At 49.7% G+C, this 20,429-nt stretch overlaps 1 protein-coding gene across 1 annotated transcript; it reads right to left on the reverse strand.

Moving 5' to 3' along the window:
* Positions 1-11,801: 11,801 nt before the first annotated feature.
* CALHM3 (calcium homeostasis modulator 3) lies at positions 11,802-18,191 on the reverse strand. The gene is made up of 3 exons (XM_020900251.2): positions 17,724-18,191; positions 15,108-15,363; positions 11,802-12,657 (listed from the first exon to the last, which is right to left on the reverse strand). The coding sequence occupies exons 1-3, from the start codon at positions 18,008-18,010 to the stop codon at positions 12,166-12,168; spliced, it is 1,035 nt and encodes a 344-aa protein (XP_020755910.2). The 5' UTR covers positions 18,011-18,191; the 3' UTR covers positions 11,802-12,165.
* Positions 18,192-20,429: the final 2,238 nt, after the last annotated feature.

Below are 20,429 nucleotides of genomic sequence, written 5' to 3' on the forward strand. Positions count from 1 at the left end.
TTAGAGGACAGACCAGCCACTAAGTAGTCACTGAACCCTCAGTTCCCTGAAAAATATAGATAAAGGCCTGACCCACATTCCTAAGTTGCTTTAAGAGGAAGCAGACCCCCACCAGATAAAAGCTGTTGACCACAGGCACACAGACCGCAGAGTGGCTGAAACCAGATTAGTGACGCTTGAAACTTCACCTTGAGGCCAACCGATTTGAGAACTGTGCTCGAGCTAATCACACACCCTGCAGCCCCCACCTCACACAGTCTAAAACTTTGTCCTCTGACCCACAACTTGGAGATGGTCTTAGGATATTAGTCCACCACCTTCCCAGGTTGCTGGCCTCCTGAATAAAGCAGGAGGCCAACTTTTCCTTTTCCACCAACCCTTGTCCCTCAAGTACTGGCCTTTGAGCAGGGAGCAGTCAAACTTGGTACCAGCCTCTTCCTCTAATGTAATCACATGAGTGGCCTTTGTGTCTGTGTATCTCCATGTGACCAACAAGGACTGGCACTGACCAGCACTTCTGCTGGGTAGGCCCTCTGCCAGCACTCCACGCACGTCACCTCATGGGATCCTCATACAACGTCCTGGGGGAGCTGCTATCATCCCCATGTCACAGAGGGCGGGACTCGGGCTCAGGGAGGTCAAGTAATGACTGTAGGTTCAGGACAGACCTCCTCAAGATGTGCTACTGTTACTGAGTCCAAGCTCACTCTGCTCGCCACCATACAATAGGTCAATAAATCCCAGACGAGATGTAAAGACAAGTGAGTGAGTGTTAGTAGCTCAGTTGTGTCCAACTCTTTGCCACCCCATGGACTGCCAGGCTTTTCTGTCCATGGGATTCTCCAGGCAAGAATACTGGAGTGGGTTGCCATTTCCTTCTCCAGGGGATCTTCCCAACCCAGGGATCGAACCCACGTCTCCTGCATTGCAGGCAGATTCTTTACCACTGTGCCACAAGGGCTTCAGTGTTAAGACAAGGGAAGGACTTTATTTGATAGCCAGCTGATGGAGTAGACTGCAGGATAACGCCTCAAAATAATCACCTTGTTGGGGCCTGGATTCCAGTTTCTTTAATGGATCAGAGATGGAGGGGAGGAGAAGAAACAAAGTAAAAAGACTATTCTGTCCTTGCAAATGTCCCCTAGAACAGCGTGCCTCAGGTAGGAGGATGTGTTAGTTTCACTTCCTAACAGTCCTTCACAGGTAGACTGGCTCTGGGTATCTCCCTGAAGCAGGTCATTATGTATGCCTCCAATAACAAAAGCCCTGAGAGTCTCTTGGACTGCAAGGAGATCCAACCAGTCCATCCTAAAGGAAATCAGTCCTGAATATTTATTGGAAGGACTGATGCTGAAGCTGAAATTCCAATACTTTGGCGACCTGATGAGAAGAACTGACTTATTTGAAAAGACCCTGATGCTGGGAAAGATTGAAGGCAGGAGGAGAAGGGGACGACAGAGAATGAGATAGCTGGATGGCATCACTGACTCAATGGACATGAGTTTGAGTAAGCTCTGGGAGTTGGTGATGGACAGGGAGGTCTGGCATGCTGCAGTCCATGGGGTCACAAAGAGTTGGACACGACTGAGCAAATGAACTGAACTGAACAAAACAACGAAAGTGGCAAGATGAGGGTTAAAGTCACAGAAGCAGATCCAGCATGAATTCAAAATTAACCTTTTCCTGGTTACATTACTTTGGCATACAGGTTATTTTGAACTAATGGCAGTGAAGACCCTGTGGGCTCCAGAGAAACTACTGCTCCTCTCTTAACTAACTTGCAGAACTTAAACTGAGAATTTTTCCCAGAGAAATTTTTTTTCCCTATGTGTCAGGGCAAACCTCTGATCGCCAAACATCAGCATGTCTTATGAAATCATACCCCCACAGACTTTACAGAAGCTAGTGCTGTGATTAGTCACTCAGTCGTGTCTGACTCTTTGAGCCTCTATGGAGCCTGCCAGGCTCCTCTGTCCATGGGGATTCTCCAGGCTAGAATACTGGAGTGGGTTGCCATGCCCTTCTCTAGTGGATCTTCCCAACCCAGGGACTGAACCCAGGTCTGCCTCGTTGCAGGAGGGTTCTTTTCTGTCAAAGCCACCAGGGAAGCCCAAGATTACTAGAGTGAGTTGCCTATCCCTTCTCCAGGGGTCTTCCCGACCCAGGAATTGAACCGGGGTCTCCTGTATTGCAGGTGGATTCTGGTGGTGAACAGGAATTCTTGAGCTTGTCTTTCAGAGCAACAGACAGGGGAAGAGCTCGTAAAAACCCCTCTGCTTATAAACTACTTTCACTGATTAAGCTTGCTTCAGTTACCTTATTTCTTGTTTTTTAAAAAATATTTTTATTTATTTATTTCTGGCTGTGCTGGGTCTTTGTTACTTCACAGGCTTTCTCTAGTTGATGGCGTATCTTCTCAGTGGCACGTAACCCAACTGACTTATGGAAACTTGGAGTCAGTTCTTTCCAGTACAAGCCAGCTAAGGCTGGCTGGGTCCACCAACCCTAAAACTGGGCCTGCACATAGGTGTTTAATGAATGACTTTTTGACATCAGAGGACTGGAAAACTTTATCCTCAGATCATGCTAAGTGCCTATAGTTTTGAGTATTCAGAAGCATGTAACCCAGGTATATCTGTGCAGAATACCAGTTACCTCACGTTTCCCCTACCTCCAATCACCTTTCCCCATGCCAAGATTACCTGCTTATTCCATAAATATCCCAACCCCCTTGCCCTGGGGGACAGAGAACAGAGGCTTGTTCTCCCATCTCAATTGCCTTCCTTGTGAACAAACTCTTTCTCTGCTACAGATCTTGGCATCTCAGTGTTTGGTTTGCTGTGTGTTGGGCAAATAGACCTGGTTTTGTAACATTTATTATCCTGTGCATGACCCTCCTGTCCTAGGAACCCCCCAGGCTCCTACCCCATTCCTTAGCTCAGGATGGTGTTAAGCACCTCATTTTATCTTTCTGTCTCTGAACCTCTCATGTATGTGAGAGTCCCATACATATGAAATTAAATTTGATTTTCTCCTATTAATTTGTCTTGTTTCAATTTAATTCTTAAACCAGTCAGAAGAACCAGAAGGGTAGAGGACAGTTTTCTTTCTCCCCGACACCAGCTAAAGGCTACACAATTTGTGGGTGGAAGAGGGGTATTTGAACCCAGGCCAGGTGGGAGTGGGGAGGTGGGGGAGGGGGCAGGCAATCATTTTTTATTTTTATTTTTTGCTTTCTTCTCAAGGCTAGCATGTCATAAGTAGGATACAGGTGGGGAAGGATATTGCTCCCATCAGCCCTCAAGCTGGGCCTTGGGTAACTGGAGCACTCAGGCTGGTGGCCCTTGGAGGACCCTGTTAGGGGATGCCGAGGAGGGGCACAGGTGGACAGCAGGTGAGAGAGACACAGAAAAGGGGGTGTCCACCCTTGGGCATCTACTGCTGCATCGATGCAGATGGCTGACAAAAGGTCAGAGTGGCAGGCAGAGCCTGGCACACAGCCCCCAGTGTGGAACATGGGGTGAGGTGACCCAGGAGGCTGGGAGCCCAGGAGGAGTGTGGCTCCAAGAGGCTGTCTGGAATTGCTGTCTTTCATCTGTAGTGGATATGGGTCTCTATTTGTAGCTTATGTACTCTTTTCATGGTGTCCAAATTGAGTTCAGATGCCTGCTCTAAACACATATACACTCTCTGCAAATCCTAACTTCAGTGTGATTTTAAAATACTTGGAATAAAACAGCTTGATTGGATTCTAAACCCATTATTCTCATGATCACTAGAATTGTAATTACAGTTATTGAAAGTAAATGAATGCTAGAGTCTTTACATACCATTCAAGCCATTGTAGATGTTTATATGGCTGTAAAAATTGGTTTTAAGTTTATCATCTCCTTTGTTGTTGTTTAGTCACTCAGTTGTGTCCAACTCTGTGCGACCCCATGGACTGCAGCACACCAGGGTTCCCTGTCCTTCAACATCTCCTGGAGCTTGCTCAAACTCATGTTCATTGAGTCAGTGATGCCATCCAACCATCTTGTCTTCTGTCATCCCCTTCTCCACTTGCCTTCAATCTTTCCCAGCATCAGGGTCTTTTCCAATGTGTCAGCTCTTCGCATCAGGTAGCCAAAGTATTGGAGCTTCAGCTTCAGCATCAGTCCTTCCAATGAACACTCAGGACTGATTTCCTTTAGGGTTGACTGGCTTGATCTCCTTGCAGTCCAAGGGACTCTCAAGAGTCTTCTCCAACACCACAGTTCAAAAGCATCAATTCTTTGGCCTTCAGCCTTCTTTATAGTCCAACTCTGATATCCATACGTGACTACTGGAAAAACCATAGCTTTGACTAGACAGATCTTTGTGGACAAAATAATGTCTCTGCTTTTTAATATGCTCTCTAGGTTGGTCATAGCTTTTCTTCCAAGGAGCAAGAGTCTTTTAATTTCATGTCTGCAGTCACCATCTTCAGTGATTTTGAGCCCCCCAAAATGAGATCTGTCACTGTTTCCCCATCTATTTCCCATGAAGTGATGGGACCAGATGCCATGGTGACTATGGTTAATAATACTGTATTGTATGTTTGAAAGTTGCTAAGAGAGTAGATCTCAAAAGTTCTCATCATAAAAAAAAATTTTTTTTAACCATGCATGGTGATGGGTGCTAACTAGACTTATTGTGGGGAACATTTAACAATATACCAATAACTAATTATTATGTTTTGCACCTGAAACTAATATAATGTTACCTGTTAATTTTAAGAAAGACCCTTAAAAAATAAAATTAAAAAATTTTGAAAAAGACCCTTGAATGAGAATTGCCTGTGGTCATTTCATGCAAGAAGTCCAATGTTAAAAAGCTGTGCTCACTAAAGAAAGCTCAAATTTCTCATTTTAAGAAGTCTGGGAGATTCCATTTTAATGTTTTGTACCAATTCAGTGTTTAATATCTTTCCTAATACTTTGTTTTACATCTTCCTTCTTATTCTCATAATTATATTAGATCAAGAAGATAGTAATATAATTGCCTTTTTCCCAACAGGCTCTCAAAAGGTATCTCCAGATTCTCTTGATTTGCCCCAGTGTCATGTACCAAGGTGACCAATGTCATGATGCACTGGGATGTGAGGAAAGTTAGGACCCTCCCACCTGGCTAATCTAGGATAGTCTCCTCATCTCAAGCTTTTCAACAGAATCATATCTGCCAAGTCCCTGTTGCAGATAACACATTCTGGAGATAGGGGACCCTTGGTGGACTTTGGGAGCCCATTACCCTGCCGACTGTGGTAGGGTATTTGGCAGCGACTTAGCAATGCTTTGTGTCTTCACCACTTCTCCCCTGAACTCCTTGAGCATGACTGGGTGTACACAGAAAGCAGGATATCATAGCCCTACTCAAACGTTTCAATGCATTGACAGCAAACCCAACCACGGCCACCACTGGGGTGTGCACCAACCCCTTCTCCTCCTCCCCTCTAGAGTGTCGTCTGGGCACCCATCCCAGTGCTGATGAGTCCCCTCCACCTTGAAAGAGTTAAGTGTCATGAAAAGCAGCATGCAAAGGGGGCCTCTGGAGAGCGGATGCTGTACTTTAGGAAAATGCCTCATTTGTATAGGACAGCATGAGCGTGTGTGTAGCACTCAAGTGGGCACAGCGCTCATCCAGCAACTGGGGGAGCACCCAGAGATCAGGGCCGTGGAGGGGGCAGGAGCCACTGGTCAGATGGCGCTGCTGGGGTGGCTCAAGGACTGTCAGGCTGCTTTATCAGAGGTATGAGGACTTTAACTGAAAAGGACAGAGTGCTATTCTCTTCTGCATCAGTCAAACTGCATTGGAGGTTGTACATTGTGACAAAAAATGATAATGCCCAGCAAACATTTCATGGGCTTCCTTACAAGTCCCACCCCTCTTTCATGTGGCTTAGGGTCATGTGATTGAGTTCTGGCATAGAAGCCCTCACCTCTTACTATTGTCTCTGCCCTTTTTCATTTTTCTCTCTCTGACCCTAGACATCAGTGCAACAGGTGCCTCTGAGCTCCACCCATTTTTTTGTTTGTTTGTTTTTGAAGTATAATTGACCAGCAACACTAGGTTAGTTCCTGGTACACAGCATAGTGATTTGATGTTTCTATACATTTCAAAACAATCGCCATGGTAAGTTATTACCATCTATCACCATACAAAGATATTACACAATTATTGACTATATTTCCCATACTGCTCATTTCATACCTGTGACTCATTTACTTTTCAACTTTTCAACTAGCAGAATAGAGGTGACATTGGTCTGCCAAGTGGCTATCGCCGTGGTGGTGAGCTTTGAATATACACCAGCCCTTCCTGCCCACTCAACTGGCACATAAAGTCTGCACCTCTTAATCTCCCTCACCTATTCCTCTCCTCCTCTAAGTCCTCTCCCCTCAGGCACTATCTGTTTCCTATGTCAATGACTCTCTTTCTGTTTGTGACATGTGTTCGTTTGTTTTGTAGATTCTACACATAAGTGAAATCATACTGTATTTGTCTTTCCTCTATCTGACTTAATTCACTTAGCATAAAACTCTCTAGGCCCATCCATGTTGTTGCAAATGGCAAGATTTCATTCTTTTATATTAGCGAGTAATATTCCGCTATATATACATATCTCACATCTTTATCCATTCATCTGTTGATGGGCACTTAAGTTGCTTCCATATCTTAACTCTTGTAAATAATGTTGTAATGAACATAGCGATGCATTTATCTTTTCAAATTAGTGGGTTTTTTTCAGATAAATACTCGAGTGGAATTACTGGATCATATAGTAGTTCTATTTTTAATTTTTTGAGCAATCTGCTATTTCCCTAGTGGCTGCACCAACAGTGCACAACACTTTACACCCTCACCAACACTTGTTATTTGTTGTCTTTTTGATAATAGCCATTCTGACATGTGTGAGGTGACATCTCATTGTGGGTTTGATGTGTCTTTTCCTGAATATTCATAACGTTAAGAATCTTTTCATGTGCCTGTTGGCCATATGTATCTCTTCTTCAGAAAAATGTCTATTCAGGTCCACTGCCCATTTTTTTAATCAGGTTGTTTTTTGACATTGAGTTGTGTGAGTTCTTTGTATCATTTGGATATTAACCCCTTACTGGGGTAATGTTTGTAAATATCTTCTATTCAGTAGGTTGCCTTTCTTGAGAGAAGATCCTGAACCCTTAGCTTAGTTGAGTCCTGCTGACAAAGGCTTTCATGCCCTCCGCCCCACCCATGTACCTCCTCTTCACAGCACTGATCTCAGTTAGTGATGTGTTTTGGAGGGTGTGTTTGTTTAATATCCAGAGCTCCCATCGGACCATAAATGCTCATGTCTGTTTTGTTTCCCTGCTATGTTCCTGGGGCTCAGAAGAGTGTGCCTGGTATAAGAGATGCTCAGTTAACAAGTGCTGAAAATTTGAATGAATACTCGAGTAAGTGAATAAAGGAGAGAAGCGAGCCTTGGACCAAGATGAATTTGTGAGGAGGTAGGAATCTGGACACAAGTAGGATGTGACTGTCCTCACCACTCTGGCTCTGTTAGCTTCTGTGAGCAGGGTAAGAAAGGCTGAAGAGCAGGTCCTCCTCTATGTGCCAGCTGAGTGGGCAGAAAGGGCTGGTGTATATTCAAAGCTCACCACCACGGCGATAGCCACTTGGCAGACCAATGTCACCTCTATTGGCCACCCCAGCCATCTCCTACTGCTCTTCTCTAGAGCCTCAGGGCCACTCTCCTCTTCCCATAGCCCTCTGGCCCTCCCAATGTGAGAGCTGATCAAGCTTCAAGGACAACTCATTTCATTCGACCTCAAAGAGCTGGGCAGAGGTGGGCTCTCAGCAGAGAGGTATGGATTCCTTGACTCCCATCATAGTCTTTGGGTCCTGGTGCCCTCCTCCATGTCAATATTTTAAATGGGAGCAGGCTCCAGACCTCCCACTCTTCCTTTATGAGGCTAGGTGGGGCAGGTGCCCAGGGATTTAGATAATTCCTACAGAAATCCATCCATCTTCTTTGCCAGGACCATCTCTCTGGGGGAGGATTCAACTGCCCTTGAAGGTTACCAAGAACCTGTGATTTCGCTCAATCCCCTGCACCCCCACTGCTGGTTTCCCTGAAGCTCTGGATTCATTGCTCATCCTTCCCTCATCTTTAGGGCTTCCCTGATAGCTCAGCTGGTAAAGAATCCACCTGCAATGCAGAAGACCCCGGTTTGATTCTGGGGTTGGGAAGATCCCCTGCAGAAGGAATATGCTACCCATTCCAGTATTCTTGGGCTTCCCTTGTGGCTCAGCTGGTAAAGAATCTGCCTGCAATGCAGGAGACCTGAGTTTGATCCCTGGGTTGGGAAGATCCCCTGGAGAATGGAAAGGCTACCCACTCTAGTATTCTGGCCTGGAGAATTGCATGGACTATATATTCCATGTGGTCACAAAGAGGTGGACCCAACTGAGCAACTTTCATTCATTCATTCTCTCATCTTGAAATTCACTCCTCCTTGGCATTCTTTTTTTTTTTTCTTAAAAAAAATCTGCTTGTTTATTGATTGATTCTGTTCCCCAGAAAGTACAAATCTCTATGACTCTAATAATTATTTAGATATTACCAAGAATGGACTCATACAGCCATAGAATACCAGTGCTGGGAAGGCTCTTAGAGTCCATCTAGTAAAATCTTATTTCATCAAGGCATGGATTGAATGAAATCATCAAAACTTGACCAATTTTGGCTCTCAAAAACATAATTAAAAATTTTTTTTTCATTGGTGGATAATTGCTTTACAATGTTGTGTTGGCTTCTGCCACACAACCACGTGAATCAGCCATAAGAATATGTATGTCCCAACACTCTTGAACCTCCCTCCCACCCCCAACTCCATCCCACCCTTTTAGGTTGTCACAGAGCACCAGGTTGCCCCCTGGCATTCTTATAGAACTTCTGCCTCTGTGATTCGTTATTCTCACTTGCTGCCCCATCTTTTCTCCCCCAAAGCTCTAAAGGTCTCAGTCCTTCCTATTCTCTCAGTCTCTCTCTCTCACTGGCCTACCCATTCCTGCAGCTTCAGGGATCACTGCCAGGTGGAGTATCATTCTGCCTTCTGACTCTGCCCGGAAGCACTTGCCTGTAGGATAAACTCAAAGGCCTGAGCAAAACCCTCAAGGATGCCACCATCTTCCACTTCTCGTGCAGAACCGCAGCTGCCCAGACCATATGGGACAGGACTAACCCAGCCAAAGTTACTCTTACAGTACATTTCTGCCTTGCCCAGCTGGTCATCGTGTCTCCCAGAAGGGAGGCCCTGTGTACAGGGTGTGTTCAGAAGGACTATCTCCCAGAGTTGAAGGAGACTTGGGCAATGAGCTTGAGCACCCACGAGGGCTGCTCTCCTGGGAGGGTAGCAGGTGGCAGCCTGCCACCTGGGTCCCTCACCCCCAGGTGGAGGGGCATGCACTACACAAGGCCTCTCTCCCAGGATATGAGTAAATGGTGGTGTGAATGGATGATGGCAAAGAGGTTTGGGGTTTGAAACCATGTCATTTGGGGACTGAAGAGGATAAGGAGGCATTTGAGGACTATCAAAGGCTGAAGATCCAAGAAGGTGTCACTGGATGTGGGGCTCAGGAAGCATCTCTTGGTGGGATTCATAGGAATAGACTCCTTGGCCCTCTAGCTAAAGTCCTTCACTTTGGCCAGGCTGGACCACACACCCTGCACTCAGTTGTTTGTTTACTGGCTCATCTCTTATCTCCCCTTCAGACTGGAATCTCCACTAAGTGGATTCTCCACTATCCTGCTCTCTGGTGCTCTAGGCATTCCATCAATGTTTGCTGAGTGAATCAGTGAACAAAACACTGCCCGTTTCCAATTCTTTGCTTTTGTTCTGTTTCCTCCTTGTAGATGCTCTGCTCCCCCACCCCCATCTCTCTTTACTTGTCAAACCACTGCCCCCATCCTTTAAGGCCCATTGTAATGGTGTCCGTCTGATTCTCTCAGCTTGGAGCCATAACTCTTCACACTGAATCTCTGTGGCACATGGCTTGGCACTATCATATTAATTTACACCCTTTGCTTTGGGTTATAATGACTTCTGTACCCATCTTGGTCCTAGTAGAGAGTGAGTTCCTTGGGGGTGGGGCAATATACATCATTTGTATATTCTTCCTTCCCTCCTCCCTGGCACAGTGCTTTCTATGCAGTAGGCTCAATATAAGAAGGCAAGGGTATTGATTGTTGTCAGTGGCCTCTTACTGGTCCAGATACTGCTTTTTTAAAGCCCAAGGTGGGGCCCCTGAGCCTCCTTTCCCTGGGCTGGGCACTCGGCCCTGCTGACTGGATCACGTCCAAGGTCTGCCTCCTCCCTCCCCCACCAATCCCTGCTCACACATTGCCTAAATCTTGCCCTGCCCAGTACCATTTCAGATATTTGCGTGGCCTGACCACAGCAAGGTAGCAGGGGAAAGACTGGGCTGTATGGATAGTCTGGTCCTCCTAGGCCCTTTGGCAAGCACCCAGGAGAGCAGAGATTGCCTGATATGGAGGGAGCTGGGCTCCAGGGCCCCTGTATGGTCCCCATGCCCTCATTACAAGTAAAGCATAGAGTGAACCTAGTGCATGTCTGTGTCTCCAAGCAGTGTTGTGCTGACAGAGGCAATAACAGGATGTGTGCGTGAGGGGTGGGGGTGAGTGAGTCATCAGGGAAGGGCAGAACCCAGAGGAGCTCACAGAATAGATCTTCCCCAACCCTTGCTGTTTGGGCTGCCAGAGACTGACAGGCAGTTCTTCCGGGGAGATTTAACCCTGGTATTTCGAGGGTCTTCATCCCTGAGTCAGACCCAACACCCACGCTTGGTCCAGAGGTTTTTAAACACTGGATTTTTGCAGAATCACCTTTGGTGTTTGTTCAATAGAGATGTCTAGGGCTGCCTGGACACCCGATTTGCACCCTGACTTGTAGATCTGGTCCATCCTCATATCCCTAGGGAAATTCTTACCATGGTGCCAGCTTCTTGCTGAGGGCAGTGGGTAGATGCCCCTGGGATGCCTGGAAAAGGAGGCAGCCTTAGAAAGCAAGATCAAGATCAGGGGTCAGGCTGCAGGTAGTGAGGTGACAGAGGAAGTGCTTGCTGGCTGGAGGTGAGCAGAAGGCTGGGCTGACAAAGGAGCTGCACCTGAAGGGCTGCTTGGCCTTGGTTGATTAGAATAGAATTGGTGGAACTGGGGAAGATGGGAGCTGGAAGGGTCAGCTCCCCCCTGATACTCAGAAACAGAAACCCACCCCCTACAAAGATATAAAGCTATTCATCTGCAGTAGTCAGCAAGATGACACTAATCTGTACTTTTGAGAAGAATTCAACAAGCAAAGTTTGCTGAGCTCACTCAGAGAAACTTGTAGGAGGTTGCAGGAAACCCAGCAAGGACCCTGAAAACACACACGTGTGTGTGCACGAGCGCACACACACACACACACACACACACACACTAGAACATGCATGCACGCATGCATACACACACACACACAGTCTAGAGGACTAATGTAGTGGCTCAATGCAGACTCTAGAATTGATGTCCTGAGATCAAATTCCAGCTCTTACATGAGTCCTCAGCCACCTTAACCGTTAATGCCTGCCTCACTTTTCTTCTCAAAAAAAAAAATGGGGCTATTCATCATCCTACTTCATCAGATTATCATTAAGATTAAATGAGCTATATACAGAAAGAAGTTAGAGCAGTGCCTGCTATATAGTAAGCATCATACAAGCAGGTGCTGTTGTCATTATTATTATTTTAGATTTAGAATATGGATATCTAGGACGCAGCACCCAGGGCAGATCTGTTTAGACTCTTGCTCTACTCGGAGTTTGGTCCACTGACCAGAAACATCACGAGCTCATTAGCAATGCAGTCTCGGCCCTGGTCCTAGATGGACTGAATCAGAATCTGCATTTGACAAGCGTCCAGGTGAACAGCACAATGAAGTTTGTGAAGCACAGCTGTAGAACACACAAGAGAACACGCCCAGAAACTCGACTGGGCTGTTTTGGGGAAGGAGGCTGACAAGGGTTAAGCTGCCCTGTCATGGGGTCCGCACTGCCTGGAAAGCCCCCACATCCTTGTCAGTGTGGGCATTTTACATGAGGACGCGGTCTGGGTCCTTACACATTGGTGTGTGGGGACGCCCTGGTGCCCGGGACCACTGTGGGGGCGCGGTGGCTGAGGCCGCCCCCCCAGAGCCCAGAGGATGCTGTGAGGTCAAGAGGTGGTTTACTGGAGTACCAGGTGCTTAGGAGGTGGTCCACCTGCTCCTGACTGGAGACTGCGCGCAGGTGGGCCTTCCCACTTCCACCGTCCAGGCCTTCTGGGGGTTCGGGCTTCTCAGCGGTCTCCGGACCCCTACACGCAGAGTCCCGGCGCAGTCCCCGCGCCCGCATCTCGCCCTGCATGCTGGCGAAGAAGTGTAGCACGCAGCGGTGCGCAAAGTCCCGCGCATGCTCACAGCACGTCTCGTCGAAGAGCTTCTGCTCCAGGTCCACGTAGTTGCTCCAGTATCTGCGCTGCAGGAAAATTGTCTGGTCGAAGCAGGGCCTCAAGCAGCGGGCCAGGAAGGCCAGGACGATCAGCAGCAGGGTGAGACTCCAGCCAATGGCCTAGAGGGTGGGGAGTGCTAATGTAAGCGTTCAGGCACACACGTATTGTACAGTGTGGCAAGGGTGTTCCCTTTCCTTATCCCTTCCATCCATTTTCAGGTCTATCCGCCTTCCAATTCAGTCATCCATTCTACCAACTACCTCCATCCATCCTCCCTCCCATTCATTCATTCCTCCTTCCATCCATTTTCTATCCAACTCTCTCTCCACCTATCCTATCATCCATCCTCTTATCTGACTATATATCTATTGTCTTCCTATCAAGTCACCCTGTCAACCATGCTCCTATCTGTCCATATCCCCCTATCCAACCATCTATCCTACCATCCATTCATGTTCCCATACTCTCATCCTTGCTTCCATTTATCTCTATCCAATCATCTATCCACTTGTGATTTATCCCCCCTGCCTTCCTCCTGAACAAACACACCTTACTCCTTTAGTTTCCCCCCACGTATTTATTTATCTTCCCACAGTTTCCACCCTTGGAAGCATAAAGCTGCTTTCCTTTGTCCTGACATTTCTCTACAAAGGTATTATTCATAGCTGAAGATGCTATATAAGCCACAGTTCTAAGCCACCGCTTAGAGTGACTCTGTTTTAGGTTCCCCCCGCCTGATGAGCACTGCACACAATAATAAACTGTTTATTTTCCTCCTGTTAATCTTTCTTTTTGTTATAGTCTCAGCTGAAAACCGAAGGTGGGTGGAGGTAAAGTTTTGCCTTCCTTGCACTCCCATCCATTCATCTGTGCATCCACCCATCATCCTTTCATCTTTTTATCTGGTTCTTCATCCATGCTTATATATATGCATCCATCCCATTTATGCATCCATCCATCCTATATTTTCGGGGAAACACAGAGGACTTAGTCTTTGCTCTCATAAAGCTAACACTTTAGTGGAAGTTACAATGACATAGGTGATGACTGACTAAGTGCCATGTTGAGGGATGTATCTTGGGTCATGGAAATTCAGAGAGGGGACACCTGACCTGAATTTGAGGCCTCAGAGAACTGTGAAGTTGAGGCTGAGACCTGAAGGCTGATGATAGTTTACAAGATGTTAACAGGAAACAGTGTTCCAGGCCAAGAGTAAAGAGAAGCTGAAAGTAGTTCTCTGAGGCTGGAGCCCCAGCCTGGCCAGCTCCTGGCCTTCCCCTCTGCCCAGCCAAAGGTATTGAGACATTGCCTAAGACTAGAGCAACTTTATAGACCTGGAGCAGAGAAATCATCCTCTAAACCACAAGACTTATTTGAATCCTTAACATTTGTAGAGGTGATTGACAAAGCTTTCTGCCTGGCCTCTCACAAGGCCCTCCCCTCCCCCCACTCTAAGTTTAAAATGTTTGTGTGAGTATTTTACTTGGAGAAGCATTTAATGTGACTGATCATTTACAGCTGAGTCGGGACTCAAACCCTGGTCTGAGAATTCTACACTATTTCCAGTGAACTAGTGTACAGTGTTTACATCCACAGGGACATCAAGGTGAGTAGACCGAACCTCCATTTATTTTGCAGAAGGACCTGAGGCCCAGAGGGGAATGGGGTCATGGCCATGGTCACAGTCTGAAGCAGAATCAAGTGTGTCCCAAGCACTGGTCTTCTCTTTGCCACTCCACGGGCCTGCATTTGCCATGAACCTGTCCCGACACCCCCAGAGAGCTAGGGTGTATCTCCAGTGATGCTCTGCACATGGTGGGACCATGTAAACACTTTTGGGGAGACATAGCCCAGGCTGGGCTCTGGCAGTGGTGAGGGTGGGATCTGGAGCTTGGGCTGGGGTTTGTCCCCAGGATAACGGATTCTGTGCTCTGTGGGGAGCCAAGCATCTGGAGAGGACCTGCATAGTAGGGTAGGGTTTGGAGCAATGGCTTTTCAAATTCCTGCCCAGCCTGTTACAAACTGTGTGCCTTTGGCCTTGTGAACTAAACTCTCAGAGCCTCAGTTTCCTCATCTGCAAAGTGGGACGATCATGATTGCATCTATCTCATAGGGCAGTTTTGAGAATTAAATGAAGTAATGCATGTGAAATGCTTAACACAGTGCCTGACACATAAGTGTTTCATAAGTGGTAATTAGTGTTATTTCTGAGGGGTGGGCAGAATGTGTGTGTGGGGTGGGGGCAGGGTAGTGCAGTACGTCTGCAGCGTTTTCCTGCCATCCAACCTGGAGATGAGCCTAGCTGACTCCAGAAGGGTATGGACACCTGGTCTCCACCCTGAGGTGAGTCAGTGTTGATGGCAAAGTGCCCACTTCCTAAGGCCTGGCACTGTCCCTTGTGAGGGTCATGTTTCTTACCCCCCCACAGGGACCACATGCTCTGTGGTTGTGTCTCTAGCACTGGGAAGGGGGCCTCAGGAAACCATGTGTACCTCCTCACCCCGTGCCCCTGGGAACCAGTGCAGGACATGTCCCAGGGCAGGGAGAGGATCCCCCCACTCCGAATTACCTGTGACAGGCACCGCAGGTAGCGAGACACCGCCTTCCGAGCGGGGCTGTTCCTGACCAGCTCGTCCTCCTTGCAGGGCACCTTGGCCAGAAAGAGCTGCACCTGACTGGGGGTCATGTTGGCAAAGTCTAGAAACTTCTCGGGGTCCACGGAGCTGCTGAACGCGCACACGAAGCACTTCCCGTCGAGGAGGGCCAGCAGGATCCAGACGAGGGGGGCGGCCAGCGCTCTCTGCAGTACAGAGGAACACATGTACCTGGGAACAGAGGAAGGGAGGGGGAACACAGAGCAGCCGGAATTCAGCTACAGCAGGAAGGCTACAGGGGGGATGTGAGGATGAACTTCCCAGGACTGTTTGGTTACCCCAAGGGGAGGGTTGCAGCTCCCACTGCAGAGGCCTGAGCAGCAGAGGGTGGGGGAGAAGCACAGCTGGGGTCCTGGGAGCCCTGGGACTGGAACACTGGGGAGCTGGTGTTCTTCCTGCCTGAGCCTTTGTAGCAGACTCTGTTGGTGCTCTGCCCAGGCCAGAAGCATCTAGAGCTTTGGTGGGTAGTTTCTAGTCACGTGGAGGGCCTGAAGGCCTCTGACCTCAACCCCCTGCGTGGCTCTGTCTGGGGCTTTGGAGGAGTCCCTGCTCCCAATGGGGGGTGGCCTGGAGGGTTCATGTCCCCAAATCGACCTCAATCCCAGAAGGCAGGGTGGTAGTTTAATGCCCCAGCATCTGGGACCCTCAGTGGAACGATTCTGAAGTGGGTTCTACCCACTCCCTTAGGCTCCTCAGAAGGACTGAGCCCCAGTTGCCTCCTTATTATCACTTCTTCCCAGAGCCTGCTTTTGGGGGGACCCTAAACTAAGAGGGGGACAAGGCTATGGCACCCCACTCCAGTACTGTTGCCTGGAAAATCCCATGGATGGAGGAGGCTGCGGTCCATGGGGCCGCTAAGAGGGTCCCGTGGAATGACCTGCCCAGAGACGGCCCTTGCACACCTCCCTGCAGTGTCCAGGGGGCTCCCGATTGTCCCCAGGCGCCTCTTTTGACCTACTACATCTAGTGGCCTGAACTGGGTGTTGGTCACCGGACAGGAGCCCAGTGGAGCTGCAAGCACGAGACCCTAGGGGAAAAGCCTCCCGGCGTGACTGAATCACAGGGAGCTGGGAGCCCCTGGGAACATAAAAGAGAGGCCGCTTGTGCACAGAATGCAGGTGTTTTTAACTTGCGTGTGTGCTCACTCACTCAGTTGTGTCTGACTCTTTTTGATCCCACGAACTGTAGCCCACCAGGCTCCTCTGTCCATGGGATTCTCCAGGCAAGAATCCTGGAGTGGGTTGCCATACTCTCCTCCAGGGGATCTTCCCCACCCAGGAATCGAACCTGGGTCTCATGTTTCCTGCATTGGCAGGCAGGTTGTACACAAAACATAGGATGGTGTGTGCTGGCTGTGTGTGTGTGTGTGTGTGTGTGTGTGTGTGTGTGTACATGGCCTACCTGGTGGTGAATTATAAATATGTTGTAGTCAGGGGTGGCTCCATCATTTTCTATGGGGGCAAAGGAGTTAGAAGGTGGAACCAAAGACCTGTTATGAAGTTACATGACATGCCCTTGAGAACACCCCAGTTGTCCATATCAATAGGGGAGAGAAGATCGTGAGTGAACTAAAACCCACCAAGCCTCTCCTGCCACTGCCCGTGGATCTAGAGCACTTAGGTATTTTCTCTAAAACACTCAGGGCAGCGGTTCCAGGTTTGACTTGAATCGGAGCCTCTTCCTTGCTGTGGGAGCTCAGCCAAGTGACTTAACCTCTCTGTGCCTCAGGTCCTCCATCCGTAAAAATGGATCCAAGACAGGAGCACACCCAGGGCCGAGGTGAGAATTCAGAGGCCATGCACACACAGCACTTGGCACAGAGCTTGGCTCACTGTTGGCCAGGGAACATTATGAAATGCTTAAGTCCGTCAGCTTTTCTTCTCTCTTTTTTTCATGTGTGCCACGTGACTTGCAGGATCTGAGTTCCCTGAGCAGGGATTGAACCCAGGCCATAGCAGTGAAAGAGTAAAAATGCCAAGCCCTAACCACTGCACTGCCGGGGAATTCCCCATCAGCTTTTCTTGATACAGGGCACCGACCGGGGTCTGAGGACACAGTGATAGCAGATGAGGTCTTTGCCCTCGGGGAGCTTGCAGGAGACGGGATGCAGCCTTCAAGCCAACCAAACCTCTCATATGTGTAATACGGTATGCACATCATGGGATGGTTCTTCATGCATGTGGGGAGTTACAATCCATGGCCAGCAGGACAGACATGACCTGGATAATTCTTAGGAATCCTGTGTCTTTCCCACGTCTTTATCATTGGGCATGGAAAGATTACAGACAGAAATATCTGTTTCCAGAGTGGAGACTGGCAAATCTGTCTCAGTGAACTGATGGTGCCTTGGTATCATTTTCTGGGGGAGAGCAGGGGGCACATCTGAAAGTAGGGTGCCTGTGGGGGTGCCCGGGGGAGCCCTAACCATGCCCTTGGGGGTCACTGGGGTTCGGGGAGCCCCTGGCAGTGCTTATGCAGTTGGGGGAGCCCCTGACAATGCCCGTGGGGAGCTGGGAGATGTGGGACCGCACCTGATGATGCCCGGGTCCTTCCTCCGGTGCCCGGCAGGCCGGCGCCACTCTTCCACCATCACCACGGACTGCCGGTTGGCCAGGAGGCCGCAGAGGAACAGGGCGATCGGGGGCGTGAACAGCAGGCCCAGTCCGTAGAGGGCATTGTAGCGCGCCAGGCAGGGGCAGTTGAAGTCGAACGAGGAGTACAGCTTGACGGTGACCATGGCCAGCAGCAGGCAGATGCCGTTCATCACCGACTCGGAGCTGGACTGGAAGTGCTGGAACAGCGTGCGGAATTTATCCATGGCTGCGGCCTGGGTGGGTGGCAGCTGCGGGTGCGGGGCAGGCAGGCTCCCGCTGCCTTCCTGTTCAATGCTAGCCAAGCTGGGGGCAAGCCGGGGGCTGCAAGAGGTTCTTCCAAGGGCCCGAGGGGACTAGGAGAAGACGGCGTCCGGCCAAGGGTGTGAGGCAGAGGCAGGCTCTCGCTACAGGCTCCCCTGCCCGGCCCAACTGTCTCCTACTGCTCCCCTCCTCTCTGGGAGATGAGTCACTGATCTGTGACTGGCCAGCCCACAGCACCTCTAGGCAAATGGGCCCCACCCTGTCCCTCCATCCCTCCCCAGCCGATTCCTTCCTTTCTTCAGTGTTTGGATACTGAAGTGGAACAGCTGGTGGGGCTGCCCGTGGGGGACAGGCAAATTCTGGGTATGGTTAAGACCATGGCACTGATGGAGCCAGTTACATTTTCTGGCTCTTGGTTAAGAACATGGCTTAGCTCAGCTGAGCCCAGGGAGCTTTCACATCGGTTTTTGTGCTGGGAGGAGCCAGGAGGGGCACCTTACCCTGTCTGAAGACATCCTGGAAGAGAAGTCTTTTGAAGAGCATTTAAACTGTTTTAGTGTTTGCCCGGGTTGGGGAAGGGGAGGCCTTCTAGATGGAGGGTACTGCTTGGTCAAGGGCATGGAGGTGAGAAGCAGCCAGGTGTGGGTTGGCAGTTTGGGGTTGCTTGACTGTAGTGTCAGATGGGGAGCGTTGGGAGAGGGGGTGGGGGCTCAGTGGGTGCCTGTGACCCTTTCCTCCACTTTATTCTGCTGCCCTTCAGGTCTGGCCACTGGCCAGCCCAGATCTCCCTAAAGCACGGTTCCCACTACATAACACCTCTGCTCTAGTGTGGCCGGGCCCCCTCAGCCTCCTTGTCGTGACATGCAAGGCCCTCATGTTTGCAGATGCCTCCTCCCCTGGAGAACCCATGTCCCTTCCTCTCACTTGCTCTGCAAGAGGCAGCTCGGATGCACCCTTTCCTCAAGCTGCCCCTGGTGACCTTAGCTCTTGGGAGCCTCTCCTCCCATTTGGCCCTTGGAAAGGCCGCTCCTGCCTGCTGCTCCTGCCTCCCAGGTGTGGGGTGGGTCTCCGAGCTAGGATGGGACCTGCCCTCACACCTGCCCGTCCCTGCAGCCTCCAGCAGGGTGCCAAGCACACCGCAAGGGCGGCAGAGGTTTGTTCTCTGTGACGTTGACACTCATTCCCCCTGCTTCCATCTCTAGCTTTGTCCTCTCCGCCCAGGCCCTGACCTGCACCTGCCTCTCTGTCTGCTCCTAGGAAGCAAATGGAATGAAGATGCTGCTTTTAGCTCTCTCTGTCTCTCTCCCTCTCTCATTCTGTTTGTCTCTCCATCTCTGACTCTGCCTTTCTCTGTGTTGTGACTCTCTGTGTCCCTCGGCATGTGTGTCTGAGTCTTTCCGTGTGTCTTTCTGTCTCTGTCCCCCTCTCTGTCCTGCAGTCTCTTCCTATCTATCTTTCCCTCCTCCTCACCTGCAGCCCACCCCACAACACCCTGTCTTCCTGGCCCCCAGTCCTGACCCTCACTGGCCCCTAGTCCTGACCCAGGCAGCCTGACTTGGGGAGGGGAGTGGAGGCAGCCAGAAGAAATGCTCCTGGTCACAGATCCATAGGCGTGGCCTGAGCCTGGGTGGGGAGTGGGGGAAGCCCAGACTCTTCCTCAATCTTCTCCCATCTATCCCTCACTGGCAGCTCAGAGCTGCCCCTGAGCCAAGGAAAACCTCAGGCGCTGGGGTGCCCTTGACTCCGCTGACGCCTGCTCCATCCAGCCTGGACCAGTGGGCATCTGGGACCCCCAGGGATGTCAGCAGCACTTGCCTCACACGGTCACAAGTGCCACTCCCTTGAGCCCTCTGGAGCACAGGGGGCAAGTATCTTTCTGAGTCCTTCCGGGCCCAGGGGCTCAGCAGCACCCTCCAGTCTTCACAGAGCCCATCTGCACTGTGGCATCTGCACTGATCGTCCTTCTTCCTGTAATTTCAAACAACTTTTAGACAATGGAAATATCTCTATCTTTTTTTTCTGATTAAACACACCATTATGAAAAAGATAAAAATAGAGAATATGAGTGTCCCCATGACTGCCCTCCCCTCCCGCTGCTCCGGGCCCCCGGAGTCTCCTTGTCCCCGTATCAGTGTGTGTTGGCCCACACTGGCATGCCATGCCGTTGGTCTACCCGGCCTTCCTCTGGAGACTCCGGGGGCCACCGAGTGAAGCTCTGGGTGAGCTACTCACCTGCCTGGGGCCCCGGGACTGCTGGGAGAGGGGACTTCCATCTGAGGCCAGTCTCCCCCTTCTCTTAACCCTCATGATACAGGAGGACTCACTGTGTTTCAGTTCCTCTGAAAAATGAGAGCCTGGCAGTTTGAGGGACCCCTGGGACCT

This window comes from Odocoileus virginianus, chromosome 7 (assembly GCF_023699985.2).
Source record: "Odocoileus virginianus isolate 20LAN1187 ecotype Illinois chromosome 7, Ovbor_1.2, whole genome shotgun sequence".
In the NCBI taxonomy this organism is placed as follows: Eukaryota; Metazoa; Chordata; class Mammalia; order Artiodactyla; family Cervidae; genus Odocoileus; species Odocoileus virginianus.

Excerpts from the sequence above, each read along its gene's own strand:
- CALHM3 (XM_020900251.2), bottom strand. The coding sequence starts at position 18,010 with ATGGATAAATTCCGCACGCTGTTCCAGCACTTCCAGTCCAGCTCCGAG. Across the intron at positions 15,364-17,723 it reads AAGGACCCGGGCATCATCAG|GTACATGTGTTCCTCTGTAC; the intron begins GTGCGGTCCCAC and ends CTCTGTTCCCAG. Across the intron at positions 12,658-15,107 it reads ACCTGCGGTGCCTGTCACAG|GCCATTGGCTGGAGTCTCAC; the intron begins GTAATTCGGAGT and ends CCCACCCTCTAG.